The sequence below is a fragment of the Kryptolebias marmoratus genome, linkage group LG6 (assembly GCF_001649575.2).
Source record: "Kryptolebias marmoratus isolate JLee-2015 linkage group LG6, ASM164957v2, whole genome shotgun sequence".
In the NCBI taxonomy this organism is placed as follows: domain Eukaryota; kingdom Metazoa; phylum Chordata; class Actinopteri; order Cyprinodontiformes; family Rivulidae; genus Kryptolebias; species Kryptolebias marmoratus.
Genome location: NC_051435.1, coordinates 11,137,091 through 11,156,732, shown reverse-complemented (window position 1 = coordinate 11,156,732; position 19,642 = coordinate 11,137,091). Strand labels below are relative to the sequence as shown.

General features: G+C 41.1%; 2 protein-coding genes across 2 annotated transcripts; both read right to left on the bottom strand.

Annotated features, from left to right (window-relative positions):
• Positions 1 to 87: 87 nt before the first annotated feature.
• On the bottom strand, positions 88 to 6,545 carry galnt3 (UDP-N-acetyl-alpha-D-galactosamine:polypeptide N-acetylgalactosaminyltransferase 3 (GalNAc-T3)). Its single transcript, XM_017424511.3, has 11 exons — positions 6,338 to 6,545; positions 5,643 to 6,182; positions 4,873 to 5,045; positions 4,332 to 4,481; positions 3,921 to 4,155; positions 3,723 to 3,840; positions 3,366 to 3,566; positions 1,985 to 2,116; positions 1,652 to 1,753; positions 1,398 to 1,550; positions 88 to 1,285 (listed from the first exon to the last, which is right to left on the bottom strand). Exons 2-11 carry the CDS (start codon positions 6,137 to 6,139, stop codon positions 1,172 to 1,174), a joined length of 1,875 nt encoding a protein of 624 aa, XP_017280000.1. The 5' UTR covers positions 6,140 to 6,182; positions 6,338 to 6,545; the 3' UTR covers positions 88 to 1,171.
• An 859-nt stretch (positions 6,546 to 7,404) lies between these two features.
• Positions 7,405 to 19,227, bottom strand: ttc21b (tetratricopeptide repeat domain 21B). The gene is made up of 29 exons (XM_017424403.3): positions 19,032 to 19,227; positions 18,664 to 18,793; positions 18,464 to 18,574; positions 18,192 to 18,358; positions 17,928 to 18,050; positions 17,096 to 17,253; positions 16,423 to 16,507; positions 16,180 to 16,278; positions 15,448 to 15,643; positions 15,231 to 15,328; positions 14,826 to 15,026; positions 14,508 to 14,637; positions 14,266 to 14,423; positions 13,216 to 13,440; positions 12,859 to 13,097; positions 12,440 to 12,512; positions 11,729 to 11,839; positions 11,500 to 11,638; positions 10,403 to 10,509; positions 10,073 to 10,261; positions 9,745 to 9,855; positions 9,558 to 9,639; positions 9,315 to 9,465; positions 9,074 to 9,235; positions 8,787 to 8,982; positions 8,359 to 8,583; positions 8,092 to 8,212; positions 7,936 to 8,003; positions 7,405 to 7,857 (listed from the first exon to the last, which is right to left on the bottom strand). The coding sequence occupies exons 1-29, from the start codon at positions 19,053 to 19,055 to the stop codon at positions 7,780 to 7,782; spliced, it is 3,957 nt and encodes a 1,318-aa protein (XP_017279892.1). The 5' UTR covers positions 19,056 to 19,227; the 3' UTR covers positions 7,405 to 7,779.
• Positions 19,228 to 19,642: the final 415 nt, after the last annotated feature.

Below are 19,642 nucleotides of genomic sequence, written 5' to 3'. Positions count from 1 at the left end.
AGAATTAACATGTGAATTAGTAGGGAAGCAATTTCTGTGTGCAGAGCGCCCCCTGCAGACTGCAGGGATCAGTAAAACAAGGTAAAATTACTCAACAGAATTTATTGTACTCAAAATAACACATCTCCTCACTATGGCACTGTAACACTAAACATTGTGCATTTGACAAAAACAAACACATCCAACCTCATCTTTAACCAGTTACAGAATATTTCACAGTCATCTAATCACCAGAAATATAATTATGGACTTTTGACGAGATGCAAACAAAGAGACAGCTTCAGGCATTTAATGAAGTTTGTTTCTTGTGAAATACTTTTAACTTTCTTTCTAAAAACACCAAGGAGTAAATCATTTAATGATAACTAAAGATGGTTCAACTAAGAGAGTTTGAAGAGTGAAATAAGTTTGTAGGCGAGTTAAAGTTGCACTAAAAGTAACTTAATTGATTTTAACACCTGATCCTTCCTTTTAAGTCTAAATAATTTGCCTAAATTGACATTAAAATAGCAATTTCACTTACATTCAAAACAGTTAAACAAGACTCAAAAAGCAGAAATTAATTTTAGGTACTGAAGTTTGCTGCAATCTCTCAACCTTCACCATTTTCATACCCTGACCACAAACTAAAACAAGAAAATACTGTTAAAAAACAAAACAAAACAAAAAACATAACATCCAAGGCACTGGACAGTTCCAAATAAACAATCTTACTTTTTAGAGAATATACTTCTATGGGACAATGCTCATCACTTTTGTTTTTTTTTTTTACTTTCTGTCTCTTTGGTGCATCTCATTTAGGAGTTTTGCATAACCAGCTCGAACCTCTTGTTTGTCACACTTTGTTTTAAGTTCACTGAAGTTTAATCTTGCATATTTTGATTGTGAAGCTACTAAGACATGTAAAACGTAAAAAGAGGCACTTGTCTAATGTGCATCGTAAATGCTGTAAGAACTGTTTGCTTCCTTGTAACTGTGGCACGTGATGGTTTCTTCTAAGGTCCAGACTTTCCAGCAGCAGTAGTTCAGTTCTTCCAAGTATAAAAATAAATTAAAATTCAATGTGGTTACTGATCTAAAAAAAAAAAACACTGCATACATTATAGAATATCTGTGTCCTAGTATGCTGGTGCACACACAGTAGGCATGTGTTAGGTAGTGTTTTGCACACTTAGACGAAGGACCAGTGCTGGTAACTGTCTGAGGGATTGCACTGAGCCAAAGAGGGATGCTCGTGACGGGCAGTCAGACACATGTTCCATCCTGGGAAGTAGAGTAACTGGTTCTAAATACAGAAAGAAATAAAATTACTACTTTCCTATGAACATAAAAAGATAATACGGGCATCTGAAATCACAAATTAGTTCACTGGAAATAGAAAAAAAGTGCTAACTCACATCCTTCAGTTCCCATTTCTGTTCGGCTCCTACTAATGTATTCCTGCCTTTGTACTGGCAGTCTTCCAGCTTCACAGCCACCTCGGTGCCTTGCAAACACAGCTCCTTCTGAATATTGTGTCTAATCTCCAGACGTGTGGAGTACTCAAAATACTAAGGAATTAAAAACAATAAAAGCGCCATCAGGTGATGTGGCTGAAGTGCGAACCACCAGATTTTGTCAAAAGAGATTGAAGCAACATTTTCTTTCCGACCTGGTTTCCTCCCTGTCCATGACACGGGTACATAATCAGCGGTTTTCCACCCTCGTTGTTCTCCCCAGCATCCAGACATGAGTCTTTGCCCACATTTTTAACCTACAGAAAAAGAGAAGGGAAAAGGAGAGCGACGAGAGGAAACAAAATGAAAAACTAACATCCAGCGCAAGCTGTTCAAACAACTTGAGCCTCTGAAGTGTTTTCAGCGGTGTTAAATTGGAACAGCCTCGCACCCTCAGGAGGTCCCAAAGTGGAAACCTACGGCGACTAGACAGAACTCTGGGGTTTGGAAAAAGAGGGGAGAAATCGTGGTGGGTTGTGTGAGCTTACTGAGCCAAAAAAGAGTGGGTTGAGATCAGGCAGGAAGACTTCTGGATAAACATTCTTCAAAAACCACGAGAAGCTTTTGCACTGCAGCCGCTCTCTGAGGTCCACGCGCGTGGAGATGTCTCCAAAGGTTTTCTGTTAGGACAATGACATCAAAAAGAACTGAGAAAAATTCTGATGTGCCGACTTGATTTCAAAACACGACGAGAAACCACTCAATTCAGCACAGCCAAGGCCAGTTCTGGGAAATAAAGAATTAATAAAAAAAAAAAAAAACATCTTGTTCAAATTTTTATTCCCAGTTTTAAACCTGCTAAAAATTTGACTCCCAAGAAATAGACAACATTTGTGCACCCCCACCCAAAAAAAAAGTCAAAAAAGTAATTTAAAACCAAATGAATTCAGGGATTCTTTATAACATTAATGTTTTTATTCAAACTAAAACTGATAAACTGTCTATTGTGAAAGGCTGATTTTGGATTTGATGCAAACCACAGAGACACTAAACCATCGACAGAACAGGAAACAAACACTTGACAAGAGGAAAATAAACCACCTAAAAATATAAATAAATAAAAGAAAGAGCTGTGTGGATTATAATATTGCTTCGGTCAGTAGTGCTCAAAATTCCCGATGTTAATGAGGAGAATCCCGCTGCTCCAATAACCTGTTTGATTAATTAGCTGGATAAGTGTTTGATCACTGTTCCTTGTAAACTGAAGTGTAAAAGTACATTTAAAAGGATCTGGAGGCAACTTGTGCTCTTAAACACAGAGAGCCCTTAATTACTATATAATGAGGAGAATTCTGCTCACATAAATGTGTACCGACAGCCCCAGCAGCAGAACCGGTGAAGCTGTGGACGGCAGCGTCTCCGTCTGAAACCAGTTAGACGGGCTTGGCCTCTTCAGTGAGGCACCAGCCCTGAGGGAGGTGTTTATGACCCCTATGAGGCCGCACGTTGGCGAACGCTGAGCAGCTGTCATTTACCAGAGCTGACTTCCTTCAGAGCGTTTCTTTGTTGGTTAATAGCTACCATCCTTTGACAGCTCATCTACGTCTCCCCATTTTGAAGGATGTGTTTAATTTCTTCAGAGATTACGCAGAGTATTACAATGGTAAATTGTTCTCCTGAAGAGTGTGTGCTTTTCCCTGCAGAGCAAGTTAAGTAACTCATAATCAGACCTAATGTTTGTTGTGAGCTGGAGCTGGATTTGCTTGAGCTTGCCTAAAGAGGGAGATAATAAGTAGCCTTCAAAACACTTATTTACAGCCCTGAGTAAAATGAAAGACAAAGCCTCAGAGCAATTTGTTGCTTCTTTGAAACAAATAAATTAAACTGATACAGCTTAAGAAGCAGATTAGAGTTGGAAGCGTTGCTTACATCTTTTGCAATTTGGGCAGCTTGCTGGTTGCGGCGGTAAAAGATCTCCTTGTACTCGTCCATCCACACCTCGGCCAATCGTACCTGGTTTCGAGCAATAACCTGCGTGCCCTTAGGGAAGGTGTGGGGGCTTTTAGTACGGAAAACGTGACCAACAATGGAGCACGGGAGGATCTCCAGCTGTCCCCCGCACTGCCACACCTGCAGGTTAGAGGGAGCCGGCAGAAACAGACGCGCAGTGACGCGCAGTTAGGCACACCCACGAGGAGATCCGGATACCAGAAAAACTACCAAGGGCGAGAAGGTTCGGCGCTAAATCCCAGAAGTGCTGCACAGGATGACAAATTGATGTCTTACCCTAAACGACATTTCAATATTTTCACCTCCCCAGATTTCCATCTTTTCATCGTAGCTTCCAATGTCATAGAAATAATCTTTTGAGATGGAAAAGAGGCCACCGGCAAATGTGGGAGTCCTGCAAAACATTAATTTCATTACTCATTTTAAACGTTTAACAAAAATTAAACATATTATATATTTTATTTTGATACTTACTTAATGGGATATGTTTCATCCTTCCTTAATTGTTTCTCATAATCTGGTAGAGGCTCCCATCCAAAAGATAGACCCCAGTCAAAGTTCCCCCGATTGTGGTTCTGTCCGTACGGGGACGGCTTTATAAACTCAAACGTGTTGAGATCAATAGTGGTTATATCAGGACTCACTACAGCAGTGTAGTTTTCAGCTATCCTTGCCAGCAGAGGCTCCAACCATCCATTAAAGCATTCACCTGTTGATACGCACACACAAGGACACTGAATCACACTTTTATTCTTAATAACCGTTTGCCTTATGCCTTAGCTTTTCAGAAAAGTAAACACTGCCTTATACAATTGTGGGTGTGTAAGTAAGGGTGTGTACAATTTTTTAAAAAAAGCATGAGTAATGTCAGTGGCATTGACTCACAATGAGCGTCGAGAAAGGTGAGCGTATCACCGGTGGCCACAGAGGCACCGAGCAGCCGAGCGGTTATGAGGCCCTTCCTTTCTCGCTGGCGAACTACTCGCACAATGCTCAGCCTCTTCAAATACACATCCAGCTCATCCTTCAAAACATCTGAAAGCATGGGATATTCATTAAACATTTAGAAGTCTTTAGCCTGGGGGGAAAAAAAAAACAAAAAAAAGACTCAGTTGTACTCCGTTTGCGGCATACTTCCAACAAATACCTGAGTTTTAAATGTCAAATGTACCGCATTCCCTAAAACTCGGTCCTTTTTTTGTTTCCTTTCCAACATTTGACCCACTCACAAGCATCAACTCATTTTAAGCTCGCTCGTGTCTAATACCATTATGGAAAGTACTCACGAGGCCATTTGTTACCCACTTCTGATGCCACTAAAGGAGCCTGAAGCTCCTCTTAGAGCTGCCCACCCAGCATGCCGCATGTAATCAAGCCTGAAAAGTGAGATCCGAGCGGTCTCGAAGGACCCTCTTTGAGTTTTTACCGTCCTTGCTAGCGTCGTCCACCAGGATGATCTCCTTGAGGAGAATGGCCGGGGAGGTGTGGAGGACGCTGTATACTGTCCTAAGCAGAGTGCTCCAAGCTTCATTGTGAAACACAATTATCACACTGGTGGTGGGCAGGGGGGGGCATCTCTTGAAGGTTTGCTCGATACATCTGCATTGAGAAGAACAGAAAACAAATACCTGACTGCCCTGCATAGTTTCTCTGAGGTGTCTGGTTATTACATCTGCAGGCTCTCTCCCTGGTGGAGAGTCAGTTTCGGCTGGGACACTGCATATGTGGCAACCTTTAAAAATACCTGCCGCGTTGGGAGTGGGGGGAGATTTAACGGCTCACCCAGCGCCTGGACACACATCGGCTCTAACTCGTGCAGCAAATACAAAAAGTCATCAAGCTTCGATGGACTCGGATGTCAGAAATCTGTGCTTCTGTCTGAATTTGGTCACGGTAATTCAGCAGGCATGCCGAAACAAAGTCTCAGTCACTATAATCATGGCTGCGGTTTCTCCCTGACATTTTCATCTGTTGTAAAAAGGCATACAAGAGAAATTCGTTTGGGTTAGACTGTCATGTCGAATTACCCTATCTACATTACAATAAAACGTGGATAATTTTCAGAGTGAGCTTCCAAATTACATTGTGGACGACTGCATGTACTCGAAAGGAGAACAAAAAACCCAAACAGGGTGATCTCTTGGCTCAGAGGAGACAGATTTATGAAGATTTAGAAGGAATGATGTTCACACGTACTCCGGCGGTCTTGTGTCTCCTCCCAGGTCTCTGCTTAAAGAGATGCGGTCACTCGCGTAAACGTTAAAGCAGTGCTTCTCTTCACCCCTGTCCTTCTCCTTCTGCTCTTCGGGGCTCAGGGAGTTGGTGTGGAAAGGTTTCCCGGCAGCTCCGGGAGCGAGCGGGCTCTGTAACGGCCTCTCCAGGGCCGGCCTGAGCTCGGCGGCGGTGTAGTGACCCGGCAGGCAGGAGGCACCGCCTGCTTCACCCCGCTGCCTCACAGGGGCTTTGATCTGCATCTTTGGCACTGCATCCCTAAAGTTATTGACAGCTCCCATCACCAAGCCCAGCATGTTGTCCCGCTTCACCGCCATCCCCTTCAGCCAGGGGTCCTCCTGCTGGCTTTGGCTCCCAACTTCCCATTGTATGAAGAACACAAATGTCACAAACACCAGGGCCACTATCGCCAGCACATACGGGTGCAGTCTTCTACGGAGAACTCTGCGAAGAGTTGTCATTCTTCGAGAATGGAGAGGAGGCTGTCTTTGGACGGAGATTCAGCTGCAACAAACATTTACAAACATGGAGTTTTAAAAAAGTAAAGTTTGAGAACATTTTAAGAAAGCATTGTGATACACAATGTGATTGATAAGTGTTTAGCTTCAGCACACAACCTCGGCTCTACATTCCATCAGATTACAACAAAAAGCACGTACCATGAGTTGATGAGCCACGGCTTCAGCCTGGCTGTCCTTTAAGTGTTTTCACAAAATCCTACGAACAACATCGTCCTGCTTTCATTTCCTTTTTGTCTGTTGCTTCAGCTCCAATAAGCAGAACGGCAGAGCTAATCGACGAGACCAAAAGATTAAAAAAAAAGACTCCCCCCCCTCTGACTGCACGGAACTAAACTTCCGTTTTGTTGGATCCAGGTGCGCTCCTCTCAGGTAGAAGGCGGCGACACGCCGACGCGCATGCGCACTGAGTGGCCCCGCGTCTCGGAGGAGTCGGAATCCATACCTGGAACGCAAACGAGAAAGTGCACGAGGATGAGACGACAAAATGCAACACCCTTTTTAATTTTTTTTTTCCCAAGATAAACCAAATGTTTCAGCCGAACCTGTTGATAAACACGGCAAAGTTGAGTTTCGTTGTGAGGACTAACAGCTTGCTGGTCTCCTCGGAGTTGGTGTCAGGATTTGCTCAGCTGGTCATTCACTGGGACAGTTGCTGGGTTACAGATAACGGAGGAACGCCACACACCGCACCACATCCTTAATGAACGGGGAGCTGTTTAACACTGAAAAAGTCACATTACCATGAAAAATAAAATAAAAAAAAATAAGAAAAGACGCCAAAGTTTCGAGCGCTGTGTGGAGCGGCTTGAGCTTCTCGGATGAAAGTTGGGAGAGAAAGAAAGAAAGCAAGCTGACACTCACCGTCGCTCCCCGTTTCTTGGATAATCCATTCAAACACCCCCCCTGCGGATAAAGCCCACAAAGAGCCGAGAAGTGGACTCCACCCGCGGCGAGCCTGATTTGGAGTCGCTGTCTCTCTGTCTCCGACTCGCACGTTGTCTCCTCCATCCGCAGGGACCGTGTCCCCCCGTCGCAGGCAGCCAGTTTATTATGTCCATTAAAATGCCCCCTGTGTCCCGCTGAGCGCTGCTGGCACGTCCCCAACTGTCTGCGAGGACACGGCGTGTCCATCCTCAGTCAGGAGGGCACACATGTAATCATTAACAAGCAAAAAAAAGAAAAAAATCTGCCCAAAATTTCACAGCTTTTTGTCCAAATAACTTTATTTATTTACACAGACAGACAAACATTAATTACATGAAAACATTACTAATAATGATGTGAATGCCTTATGTAGAATTATGAAAGGTACATTTAAAAGAAAGCGTCCCTCCTATAAGGTCCTCTTAATTTACACTGCAAAAACATTTATGTAGCTGTTTTATGTCTACAAGCTTGTCTCAGAGTCTCAGCTCTGGGTTTTCTCCTTGGACTGCCAGCAACCAGCTCATGAAAGTATAGAAATATGTATGAGAAATAAGACCCATACAATTAAATAACTGTACATTTTCAATCTGACAGTAAAAATTCAAACAATAAAACTCCCCCGCTCCCTTACGCGCACGCACATGTGTCCGACATTAAGATCTTAAGGCAGCCCGGGCTTTGTCCAGGATCTCCTTTCTCATTTTGGGATAATTTGGATATGCAGCAAGTACCTGTGGACAGACATAAAGCCGATTCCAATCACAAAACCACGCTGAAGACATAAAGCTGTAAACGTTCGGATGTCTCACCTTATGGCACACGTCTATGGCGTCGACGTGCCTCTTCGCTTTTAAGTAGTTGAACGCGAGCTTGTATCCTGAATGAAAAGCACACACCAGGATGTTAGGGATACAGCTTGTTTGAAACTATATAAAAAAGTGGACATCTGATTTTGCTTGTCATACCAATGGTTGGGTTAGTCCAATTTCCATATTTCCAAGCCAGTTCATAGCTGAGAGCTGCATCACGGAACGCCTGGTCTTTTTCCATTATGTAGCCCTGATATTCATAAGCTTTGCAGCACGACTGGGGAAAAGTACAGCAACATGCTCAGATTAGGGTTTCAGACTTTAAAAGGCACACAACCGCCAGAAAAAAAAGGATGTATGCAGGTTAGTGATCTAGGTTGTCTTGATGTTATATTTGAGGGGTAACAGCATGCTCAGGCTGACCTTGTTATGATTGAGACATCTTTTTAGGAGGTCCCCTGCCATGTCATACTTCCCTGAATGGATGTATATATCTGCCAGGAGGAGCCAGCTCTTCTCAAACTCATCGGCGTCTGCAGTGTTCCAGTTCATCTTCGCAATGCGTTTGAGCTGGTTCCTGGCTCTGGGAGTTTGTTTGAGCATCATGTAAGCGGTGGCCATGGCCAACAAAGCGGGTACGTGGTCTTTCTGAATTGAACCGGAGAGACAGGATGACTATGACAACGCCACATCGGTAATGTACAAATTCAGCCTGAATGGGCAGTTTATGACCGAATGAAACTGACTGACAATAAGGATAGAGTCAGAAATAATGCAGAGCTCCTAGTGTGGGTACATTTACACAAGAGAGAGGGATGCAACTCAATGTGCACCATCTGGAGTTTACTCACCTCATTGTTTGCGATCTCTGTGAAAACACCAAGGGCTTTCTCGATGTTGGCCTTCTGTTTAGTAGCGAGCAAGCAGTAGTTCTCCAGGATGCGGAGTTGTACGTGTCCGCCCGGCGTCTGAGGCTTTATCTCCTTGAGCAGCTTCTCCGCTGTCCTCACAGCAAGCTGCTCTGACTCCTGCTTTTCTGTGGAATTGCTGAGGCGAGACAAAAAGCAAACCCGTCAGTATTAATAAAATAAAGCCTACGAGGTAATCGAGGAACCTGCTTTGTTAGGTCAACTCTCACCCAATTTCACCATCTAAATTCTCAAACACTTCTCCTCCGATTGTATTGTTGTCAGGATTTAGGTAGATTTCAATCATGTTGTACACAGCATTTTGTCCCCAGTCGTTGTCTTTCCGAGCCTTATTAAAGTGCCGAAGAGCATCATTAGGCTCTCCCGTGTACCTGAGCAGGAAGCAAAAATTTAGCCACAAGGTTTGAAAGAAGAAGAATGACCCTAATCTTAGACAGCACTGCCACTTACCAAAGATAAAGCCCTTTGCAGTAGTTAAACCCTGGGTCAAATTTAGTCCTGGAAGAATGTTTTTCAGCGTCTAAAAGAGATTTTGGTACTTCTTCTAACTTGCCGGCCCTCCTCGACAAATCAATAAACCGTGACAGAGTTGGGTAGTTGTCTGAAATCAAACAAGTGTGATTTATTTTTGAGAATTGCTTCAAATCATCATTTCTGTTTGACACTGGAAAAAAAAACAGAGATGCACTGCACCTGGTTTGTGCTTTAGGAAGTCTGCAAAATTTGAAACTGCGTGGTCATAATCTTGCTTCCGAAAATTGATTTCTGCCATCATCTAAAAACAAACATATTTATTTTTATATAGATAGATATATAAGGTTTTTTTTTGTGTGTGTGTAGGTTACACAAAAGCCTGTGGTGGCTACGAGATAAAACAAACCAGAGTTGCTTCTTCATTAAACTTCTCATTCTTCAGGATTTCCTTGCATTGGTCCTGGCATGCATGAGTCTCATCTAGAGTAAGATACAACCGCGCCAACTCCAGCATCACCTAAAGAACAGGGAACGCATTCATCTGAATACACTTCATGTCACATGATGTTTATGGACAATAACGCTGAGCAAATAAATTAGATTTTAGGCTCAAGCTATTAACAACTGAAATCGCACCATTTTAAAAACGTAGCGACAAGCCTAAAAAGCACCAAATGTCTGTTATCCACAGCTGTGGAAAGTACACAGAATGGTTTTGATTCAGCTGCACAGACCTTGCGATCTGTCTCACAATATACAAGAGCTTCTTTGTAGAATTTGACTGCTCTCTCATAGCCCTTCTGACTTGTGTAGTGTTTGGCGATCTCAGCACAGATCTCAGCAGCAAGTTGCTTCTGCGCAGGAACAGCATCGGGCTGCTCCAACTGCACCAGCTTCAGCACCTTGGCTTGCACATTTCGTGCCTATGAAGAAGACCAAAATACACAACAATGTTAGTTTAAAAAAAACAAAAAACAAATGATCAGTGTTGCCACTGGAAAGACTAGTACAAAAAAAGGACAGAAATTAGTTAATGTACCAAAGAAAAAAAAGAAAGTACTTACTTTTTCCAGAGAAAGTAAAGCTTCATCATTTTTTTCAACTTTATTTTGGATTTTCGCCAACAGGACCAGATAACGACATTCCTCTGAGAGCGCAGGCAGTTCGTTTACTGAACAGAAAAAAGAGAAACCCACAGTTAACGTCCATCCATCCATTTTCTTTTACCCGCTTCTCCTTTCCAGGTTGCAGGGAGCTGGAGCCTGTCTCCAGCCATCACTGTGTGAGAGGCGGGGGACACCCTGGACAGGACGCAAGTCCATCACAGGGACACACAGAGACAAACGAGACAAACAAACATTTACACTCTCACCTAGGGGCAATTTAGAGTTACCAATTAACCTAACATGCATGTTTTTGGTCTTTGGGAAGATACCAGAGTACCCGGAGTAAACCCACGTGTGCACAGGGAGAACATGCTCACTCCACCCAGAAAGGCCCCAGGTCAGGAAGCGATCTTGTGACCTTCTTGCTGGGAGGCGACAGCTCTAACCAAAGCTAACATAATTATAAGTGCAAGCAGCAATATGGCCCAACCTGTTTAACAGGTTGAAGCCACTATGACAACACGCACAAAACATGGCTGCCAGTTACTAGAATAAAAAAAAAGAGCTTGTCAGCTACCAGCTACTGGAAATGAGGTGCATATTGTAGCACACCCTAGTGGTCAAATGCCTCAAATCTTCTCCAAAAAGCAAAAGAACAGGACCTTTTGTGCAAACAAGTTTGGTGACATTAAAATAAACACTTTGAACTATAATCTCACTCCTTATTTGGCTGATTTCCTGCCAGTTTGGAATAGTTTTAATTAATAAAAAGTTTAAAGACTTCCAAAAATATTTTTCCCCTAACTTCCAGAAATTATTGAACAAATTACAATTTTAATAAATATTAAAAAAAAACATTTTAGAAGGCTCAGGAAAATTTATGCATTTTTCTTACATTTGAATTAATTGCAGCAGTTGTATAAAATAGAAAAAAATGGGATTTAAGACCAGTTTAGACACATTAGAGTGGCAGTTCTGCCACTGATTTTGATCAGCCGTCACCAATCCTAACTTTTGTGAGGCTTGGTCCTTAATATCATCATCGTCTATAGTACCTGGTTCAGGGGTCAGAGCGTCCTTAAGGACTTTCTCACAGCGCTCGTATTGTTTCATCTTCATCAGAAGCTCAGCCAGGTCATAACGCAGGAAGTTCTGTTGCTCAGTCTTCAGGGCTACCTCATAATAATTAATTGCCTGTTTGATAATGACAGACATCCTTTAACCCAAATTTATCTCTGTGTAAATTGTGTTGAACTTTTACACGAGTCGACAACACAGGCCTACCTTGTTGTAGTTGTGAGTCTTGACCAGGGCTTTCCCAATTTTACTGGCTAAAGCTCCATCTTTGGTGTTTTTCTCCAGAGCCTGTTCGTAAATCTCAATGGCTTTCTCTGGCTGAAGATAAACACACACGATGGTCAGTAGCGTCCCAATTTATAGCTGGTTGCTGATATTTGCAAATATTATAAAGAGTTGGGAACATGTGGTAAACATCTTAGGAGCTGATGCATGATTTAATGCACAAGCTGTTGGGGAAAAATACAATTAGTGATGGTCAGGTTGGCGTGATTCACGTTGACTTTGAGTGCTGCTATCTTATCCATCGTCACGACCAAAATATGTGTCAACACCAGGAAGCCTGTGTTACCATCCATTAATTCATGATGGTGACAATACATCCTGGTTTTAATTTAATGGTTTATCTGAAACCAGCGGTCTGTCACTTAGCTGCAGGTAAATGCTGGCTGTTATCACTTGATATTATGTTTGCAGGGCTAAATCTACTGCAGTTCAGCGTTTTCTGTAAAAAACACCATTTGTGTTGTGTAACCATCCAGTGGAAAAACAAAAAAAAGCTGAGCTATTTTTAAAAACATGGAAAAAAAAAAAAAATCTTGTATTGAAGAAAATTGTACATATAAAGTCAAAGTTCAAAGCTCAGATGTTATTAGATAAAGTAAATAAGTCATCAGATGAATCACACATCGAACACACCTCCTGGATGTTCATGTAGGCATCACCGAGCAGGAGGTATGTGTGAGGGCTGGGCAGCTTCTCCACCATTTCTCTGTAGGAAAGACAAGAGTTTGACGTCACGTGATTATAAACTCATTTTTTTCCATTATCCTCTGTGAGTTACCCGTCCTGAGTAACTCCAACCTACTAATCAGCTGCATCACAGTTTCTCTCAGCCAGTGTAAAAAGGCTGCCTGAGATTTGCCTTTAGCTTGTTTTCTAACAGACCCAACAAGACAACAAATGTAGACACTTTTCTATGGGTGTAAATTGGATGGGTAATGCATCTTTAACTTTCCGACATACAGTAATTGTTTATTTCAAACACAGATAAGTAGCTTTTGTCTTAGATTTAAGCTGTTTTTCTTGGGTCATATGAGTCTGAATGTACTGGTCACCTGTAGCAGCTCGCATAGAGCAGTTTTTCTCGCCTGTGTTTCAGGTATATGTCTGCCATTTTCTCTTTGGCTTGGATGTAGTAGGGCTGCTCGGGGGTAATGTTTCTCAGCATACTCAGCGCCAGCTCTGTGTCACCACGCAGCAGAGCCAGGTCCGCATTAGCAATGGTGACGCGAAGTTCTTCGGGGGTTCCCGAGAACTCGTTGATGGCATCCTGCATCACCTTTACTGCTTCGTGCTGAAAGATGTTGATCAGGTTAATTAGATTTTTGTTTTTACAGTCAGGAATATGTGAGAACTCAGATAAAATACTATCATGTTATACTTGTTTTAGGCAAAAGAAATCCTTATTTTACCTGTTCTCCATTGAGCCACAGAGCCTCGGCTAACTCCAAGAAGACAGAAACAGAGTCAGCAGAGCTCAGGTCCGTCTTCTTGTGCTTTGATTTGGATGAGGATCCCGCTCTACGGACACTTGGAAGACTCATCGCCATCTGCAATGTCTGAATAGCCTCAGCAAGCTCACCCTTTTTCTTCTTAGCTTGAGCTTTAATCAGGTGGTACAAAGGGTGGTCTCGGATCTGGAATGGACAAGTTATGAATACATACAAGGTTACACAGATGTAGCTCTCATATAGTTAAAGATTTAAACCAATAACTAACATTCACTATAGTCTGCTGGACAGAGATTTTGCACTGCTTGCAACTAGTTTTAACATACAGTACATCTTGGATAATCTGCTTACATGAGGACAAATTTAAATGCATAATTTTTCAATTTTGTATTTTGAAAAATGAGAAAACCTTTTAAAATACATATACTAAATTTAATATAATTGAAAGGCAGTATGAAACAATAACATACTTTTTATGTTAGAGAGCTCTGTGAGAGCACACCTCTGTAAATGTACAAAATATGGTGTGTACACAAGCTGGAATGGGAAGTTTTCCCTCCAATAACCATTTGTGTTGATATTAATATTGCAAGTCTTTAACTGTATAAACTACACTGATGAATAATGAAAAAAAAAAACCCAAAAAAACATGTAAGTCAGTGGAAATTAGCAACTAGAACCAGCATGTACATTTGCTTACAGTACAATTTTCCTGAAGTTTGCTGTTTTATTATCACATATTTTACATCCTGATATTATGGAAATACTACCAGGAGGCTGAGTGGAACATTTGCATTCTCACATGTAACACCTCCATGACATCTCTAGAAGACTCAATTACTAAAGTTCATGCATAATAATTACTTCAGCCTCAAATTAATGCAGTTTGTAATGAATCATACTGTGCCCTGCTGATTTTTAACATACTACACATATACTGTGTCACTACTAGAAAGCCTCTTCATTTTGTAGTAATTTTACTGGATGATTTTTTTTTTCCGTTAGTGTTACCTCAAAGTTGTGGCTGAGGCAGAGTTCGAGTGACTGATTGCACAGTATCACATTATCCTGCAGCAGATGGATCTGGGCCATTAACAGATGAGCCTCTGCATGAGATGGACACTGGTCCAGGCAGTGGTTCAGACCGTTCTGAGCAGCATCTATGTCACCTGCATGAACACAGGAGGACTGCAAGTTAAAGTACTACCTATGAATAAGTAAACGAATAAGTTCAATTGAATAGTTTAACTCACCCGACTGAAATCGGACTTTGGCGAGCAGGAAGATGGCTTGGAGGAGACCCGGCACAATTTTGACCACGGTATCCAACAATGTGGCACAGTGCTGAAGCTGAGGAGCAGGCGGCTGGCCAGGAGAAGGAGGCTAAAATAAACAAACCAAAGAAATGTTTTAAAAAAAACTATAACTGTAACGATAACTAAGTCAATTTCAAAGATACTGAGTTAAAATTTGTTATGGTAGTAGCTGATACTCATCTCAAATATATGATTTGAGTGCTAACACATGCTCAGTTTCCCAACAGACATCAATAATTCTTCTTTTAGTTGTACCTTAGCAGGACAAAGAGCAAGATACTCTTTGACAATCTCCAACAGGAAGTCAGGGTTCATCTTCTCTAGATACTCTACTCCCAGAGGCAGACCTTGGAGCGAGGAGAAATGTGTGTCCACGGCGTCGTTCAGCAGGTTGGTCACTTCTGCTTGAGGCCGGTGCCTTTTTGCTGCCAGCACAGCCTGTAGGTACAAAAGTTCCTAAAGAAGAAAACAAAAAAGAGAATGGACAGGAGGAGAGAAGCAAAAATAAGAAATAAAGTACCAAGGAAAACAAATGGAGCAAAGAAGAAAACATGGCACGATATTTCCATTTAAAAAAATCAACTAAATGTGTCATTCAAGGATTTACAAGACTATTCATTTTGGTCTGTCCTTCAAGAGTATTCCTACTAAAGTCCTTACCCCTGATTTTCCTATGGACTGTTGAATCTCAGTGAGAAACTCCACCTGTTGTTCTGCATCTTCAAGCTGTCCCTCAATTAACTGACAATGAGCTATACCTGAAAATACAAACAATAAATAAAAAAAGAGTAAAGAACATTTTTAAATTTTATTTTTAGACTCAAAATATCATGCAAACTGCAGGAAAAAAAAACACTTATATTACAAAACATATTACCAATCAAAGCTGAAACACTAGTTTTCTCCTTGTTAGTAATGGCGGTCTTGTACCACTTCAGAGCCTCCCTTGTTTTCCCCTGCAGTACCATCTGGTAGCCCAATTCTGTGGCTAAATCTGGGTCCCCTGATGACACAGAATAAGCCTTTTCCACCATTCTGAACGTCTTCTCAATCACTTCCCCACTGCGTCCACACTGAGAAGAAACGAACAAAATCAGAGGAAAATCAAAACAGGCTGGAAGTTATTAGGAGCAAAGGCAAAAACAAAACAAAAGAGTCTCAGAAGGAAAAGGTCATTTCAGAATAAATCATACATTTGAGTTCAAACCTTAAAACAAACAAGTTATTTACACAATTATATTAAGCTATTGTGTTGTTGTTGATCCTAAAACACTATTCTAAATATGTTGTTTAGATATAAATGTTTAAAGTTTGAATCTCTGTGCTAAATGTAACAATTTTCACTTTTTTAAATTGTAACAACTGTTCTCTTTTGTATGTTGCTCCATTGGATTAAATTTGTACAAAACATTAAGTATAATCTAAACCTAATGGGTAGTTGCTGAAAATTTATAGTGATTTAATTGTCTCAAGTCAAGTCAAAGATGTTCAGCAATGTATTTTCTCAGTTTTCATTCTTTTGTTTCATCAGTGTAATTCTGTTACCACAGAGTACAAAAAACAGACTTCCACAAATCTTACAAAAAAACCAAACAAACACTGGTCTTACAACACGGGTGAAGGCGACAGACATTCTGTAGAAAAGTTCAGGGTTGTGCGGCTCCAGAATCTCCAAGCTGCTTATGAGGTTTGAAATCTGCTTCACTGCCTGTTGGTGGGGGTGATATAAAGACAGATTGTGAAAACCAATGAGCATCTTAAACCTACAATTGTCAAATTATACACTGTATACAAAACCATGCTGATTTTTGACTATTCAAAGAAAGAACATGGAGAAATGTGTGAAGATTACCTCAGTAATATCACCCTCTCTACACAGAGAATGAAGAGCCAGCATCTGCAGAGCCTCCAGGTTATTTTTATCTTTCTGTAAAAGCCTGAAACATGACACAAGGTGGTGTGAACAAAGTCCACCCCCAACACTTAATAAGCTAGGATTCCTTTATTGTTAGCATCAGAATATCTGATACTCCTGCAGTACTATGTTAAACTGACAGACAAATACTATTAGAACTACAAAGAAGTGAGAAGATGAAAGATGATGAAAGGAATACAGTTAGCTGCATGCTTCCCAGTCTAGTTCAAAACATCATAGAGAGGGCGCCATGGAGGCCCTGAACTTGGTGCAAATTCAAAAATTGCTCGTCTTCCTGCTTAGAAAACCTGGAATATAACTCTTTCAAACTATGTGTGATTCAAAGACTTTGGCTAAAAAAAGCTTTTTATGTTGCCTGGAACCAACTGGGGTACAAAGGAGCAGGAAAAAAAATAATGATTTAGTCAATTTACACCTTGATTTCTATGCATGGTGCTGAATATAAATGTTTTGGCATCTTCTGATGTCACTAAAAATATTACTATTTTTAAGATTTTGTCAATAGAGGGAGGTAAACTTAAATAAGCTGCTGCAGAGTGCAAGTTTGTGTATAATTTGTTAAATAGTTCTGAATTGTCATAATATTTACCTGTGTGCTGCATCTACAGTTTGGTCCCAATCTTGAAGGCTTAGCAGCAGTTTCATTTTCTTGATAAGAGCTGGTAAGAACCCAGAAAAACTCGCTATAACTTGGTTAATGATTTCTAATGCTCCAGAGTAGTTCTGACGATATTCAAAGTATTGTGCCTAGGATGAAAGAAAAACAATATTAAAGCAGACCTGCAACAACTTGAAAACAGCATGAACATGAGACATTTAAATATCAAACTGCAAACAACAGATGAAGCTATACTCTCTTTCGGCTGTTCCCTTTTCAGGGGTCACCACAGAGAGTCATCCTCCTCCATCCAACTCTGTCCTCACTTCAACTCCCTCCATGTCCTCTCTAACTGCATCCATATATCTCCTCTTTGTCTCTTTCCTGACAGCTGCATCTGTAACATCCTTCTACCAATATACCCACTGTCCCTCCTCTGCACATGTCCAAACCATCTCAGCCTGGCCTCTCTAACTTTATCTCCCAATCGTCCAACCTGTGCTGTACCTCTGATGTCCTCATTCCTAATCCTATCCGTCCTTGTCACCATACAACATAGCTGGTCTCACCTTTCACCTCTGCTGCCATATTGTTTTCTTTCATAAATTTTAGAGAACATCTCATATTTTGAAAAGGCAGGCTTGTGTGACACATGCAAATACTAGACTAATGCAAAAAGAAAAATTACAACAATGACTGAGTTACTGAAAGATATGAGAGCTGCTGTGAAATAAGTGGAGAACACAGTGAATTATTGCATCATAACATTTGTAATTCTGAATGAGGGAGGCTTTTTAAGTGAGATGTGTATTTCCCAAGTCACCTTTCCCATTAGAGCAAAAACATCTGCTCTCTCTTTCAGGCCCTCATCAAAGTACTTCCCAGCCTTTCTGGCGTAGGCATCTTTCCCGGAAGTAACCTCTATCCAAGCTTTTAGGATCATGCCCTAAACAACAAAAATCAGCGCAGATTTAGCAAAAGTAAAAAAAGGAAAACAACGCATTTCATCATTCCATGTGCAGACTTGTATTACAAGTGTTGTAAAAAAAAAAAAAATTCATAATGATTTGGAAAATAAAAATCTCACTTCTCTAGAGCCGTTGGAGAGTTTGATCATCCTCTCTGTGTACTCCTTAGCTTTATCGTTTCGCCCTAAGAGCCAGAGAAATGTCCCAGCATGATACAGACTCTTGGGAGGGGCACTTTTACGATCCTCTTTAATCTTTGCGTCGAGTTCTTGAATAACATCTCGATCTGTGAATGCAAAAATATGTCAAAAACTGACAACTAATATGTCCAGTACATATAAATGAGGGGGACAAAAAGAACAGAATGAATACAAAGACTATGCTTGTTTACCTGGGTTGGGTTTTCTTTTCTCTGCATAAACAAGGGCCATTAATGCACAAAGAGACAGCTCTCTATCATCTTTTATTGTGTCCAGTTCTGCTATGGCTTCTTGGGTTTGATCTGAAATAAAAGGGACACAAAGTTGGCTGAATGACATTTGGTTCCTTGAGTCGTGCCTGATTGCAGTCCATTTCTTGAATCAAACTAACCTTGCAAAAGATTCCCATAGGCGTGGAAGAAAATATAGATCGGATCCCTGCCGTGTTTTATTTGAGCGGCCGAGGCAGCGTTTACAGCGTGGTTAAAGTACTTTTCATAGCAGTAGTACTTGAGCAAAGCCTGTGAAAAAATAAACATGAAAAGTGTACAGTTGCCTTATAACCACCGAGTGACACCAAGCACTTCAAGGATAATGTTACCCTTTATTCTTGTCATGTTGTTATTATTGCTAAACCTTCCGGGACGCCTACAAACTACGCTCCATTTATAATAACAAACTAGGTGTCTTCTTTGCCCTTAAAGCGTGTGCAGCTTGTAATCATAATTGTTTTCTTGTGGAGCCTGTAAGCTCGCTTACCAGTGCAGTGTCTTCGTCCTCCATCTTGGCTACAAAACGCTTTGGGTTCACACACCGAGCCGCGTTAATATAACTCCTACAAATTAAACAGTACTCGCCTTTAGTGCTGTTTTTTTTAAAGATAAGACTTAAATTATTGCTTTGGCCGTTGTGTTGTCGCCATCTTGCTCCAACTCTTTCAGCGTTGCCTAGAAACTCAGGAACGGTTACCAGGTGAATAATTTGCCCTACGTATTGACTTTCAGGTCAAACTTCCTCTCCGAGGAAGGCAATTTTCTTATCTTTTTTCATGAATGGCATACTTAAATTCTAAAAAAAATAGTTTATATAACATCTTGCTTTTTAAATCTAACATTTGTTATACTTTTCTGGGTGACGGCTAGTAAACAATACAAGTATAAGACGCCTGAGAGACTACACTCAGGGAATTTTTTTCTAAATCGTATTGGAGAAAACGAATGCAGTTTTTATTTTTTACCGATAGATGGCGCAATCATCCTTTTGAGTAACCTCGGGCTCTGAAACAGTGGAGCCCACATAAATAGCTACGGATCCAATCCTTCATTTATGTAATTTATTTAATTTGTGGATTGTCAACCAGTTCAGCTAAA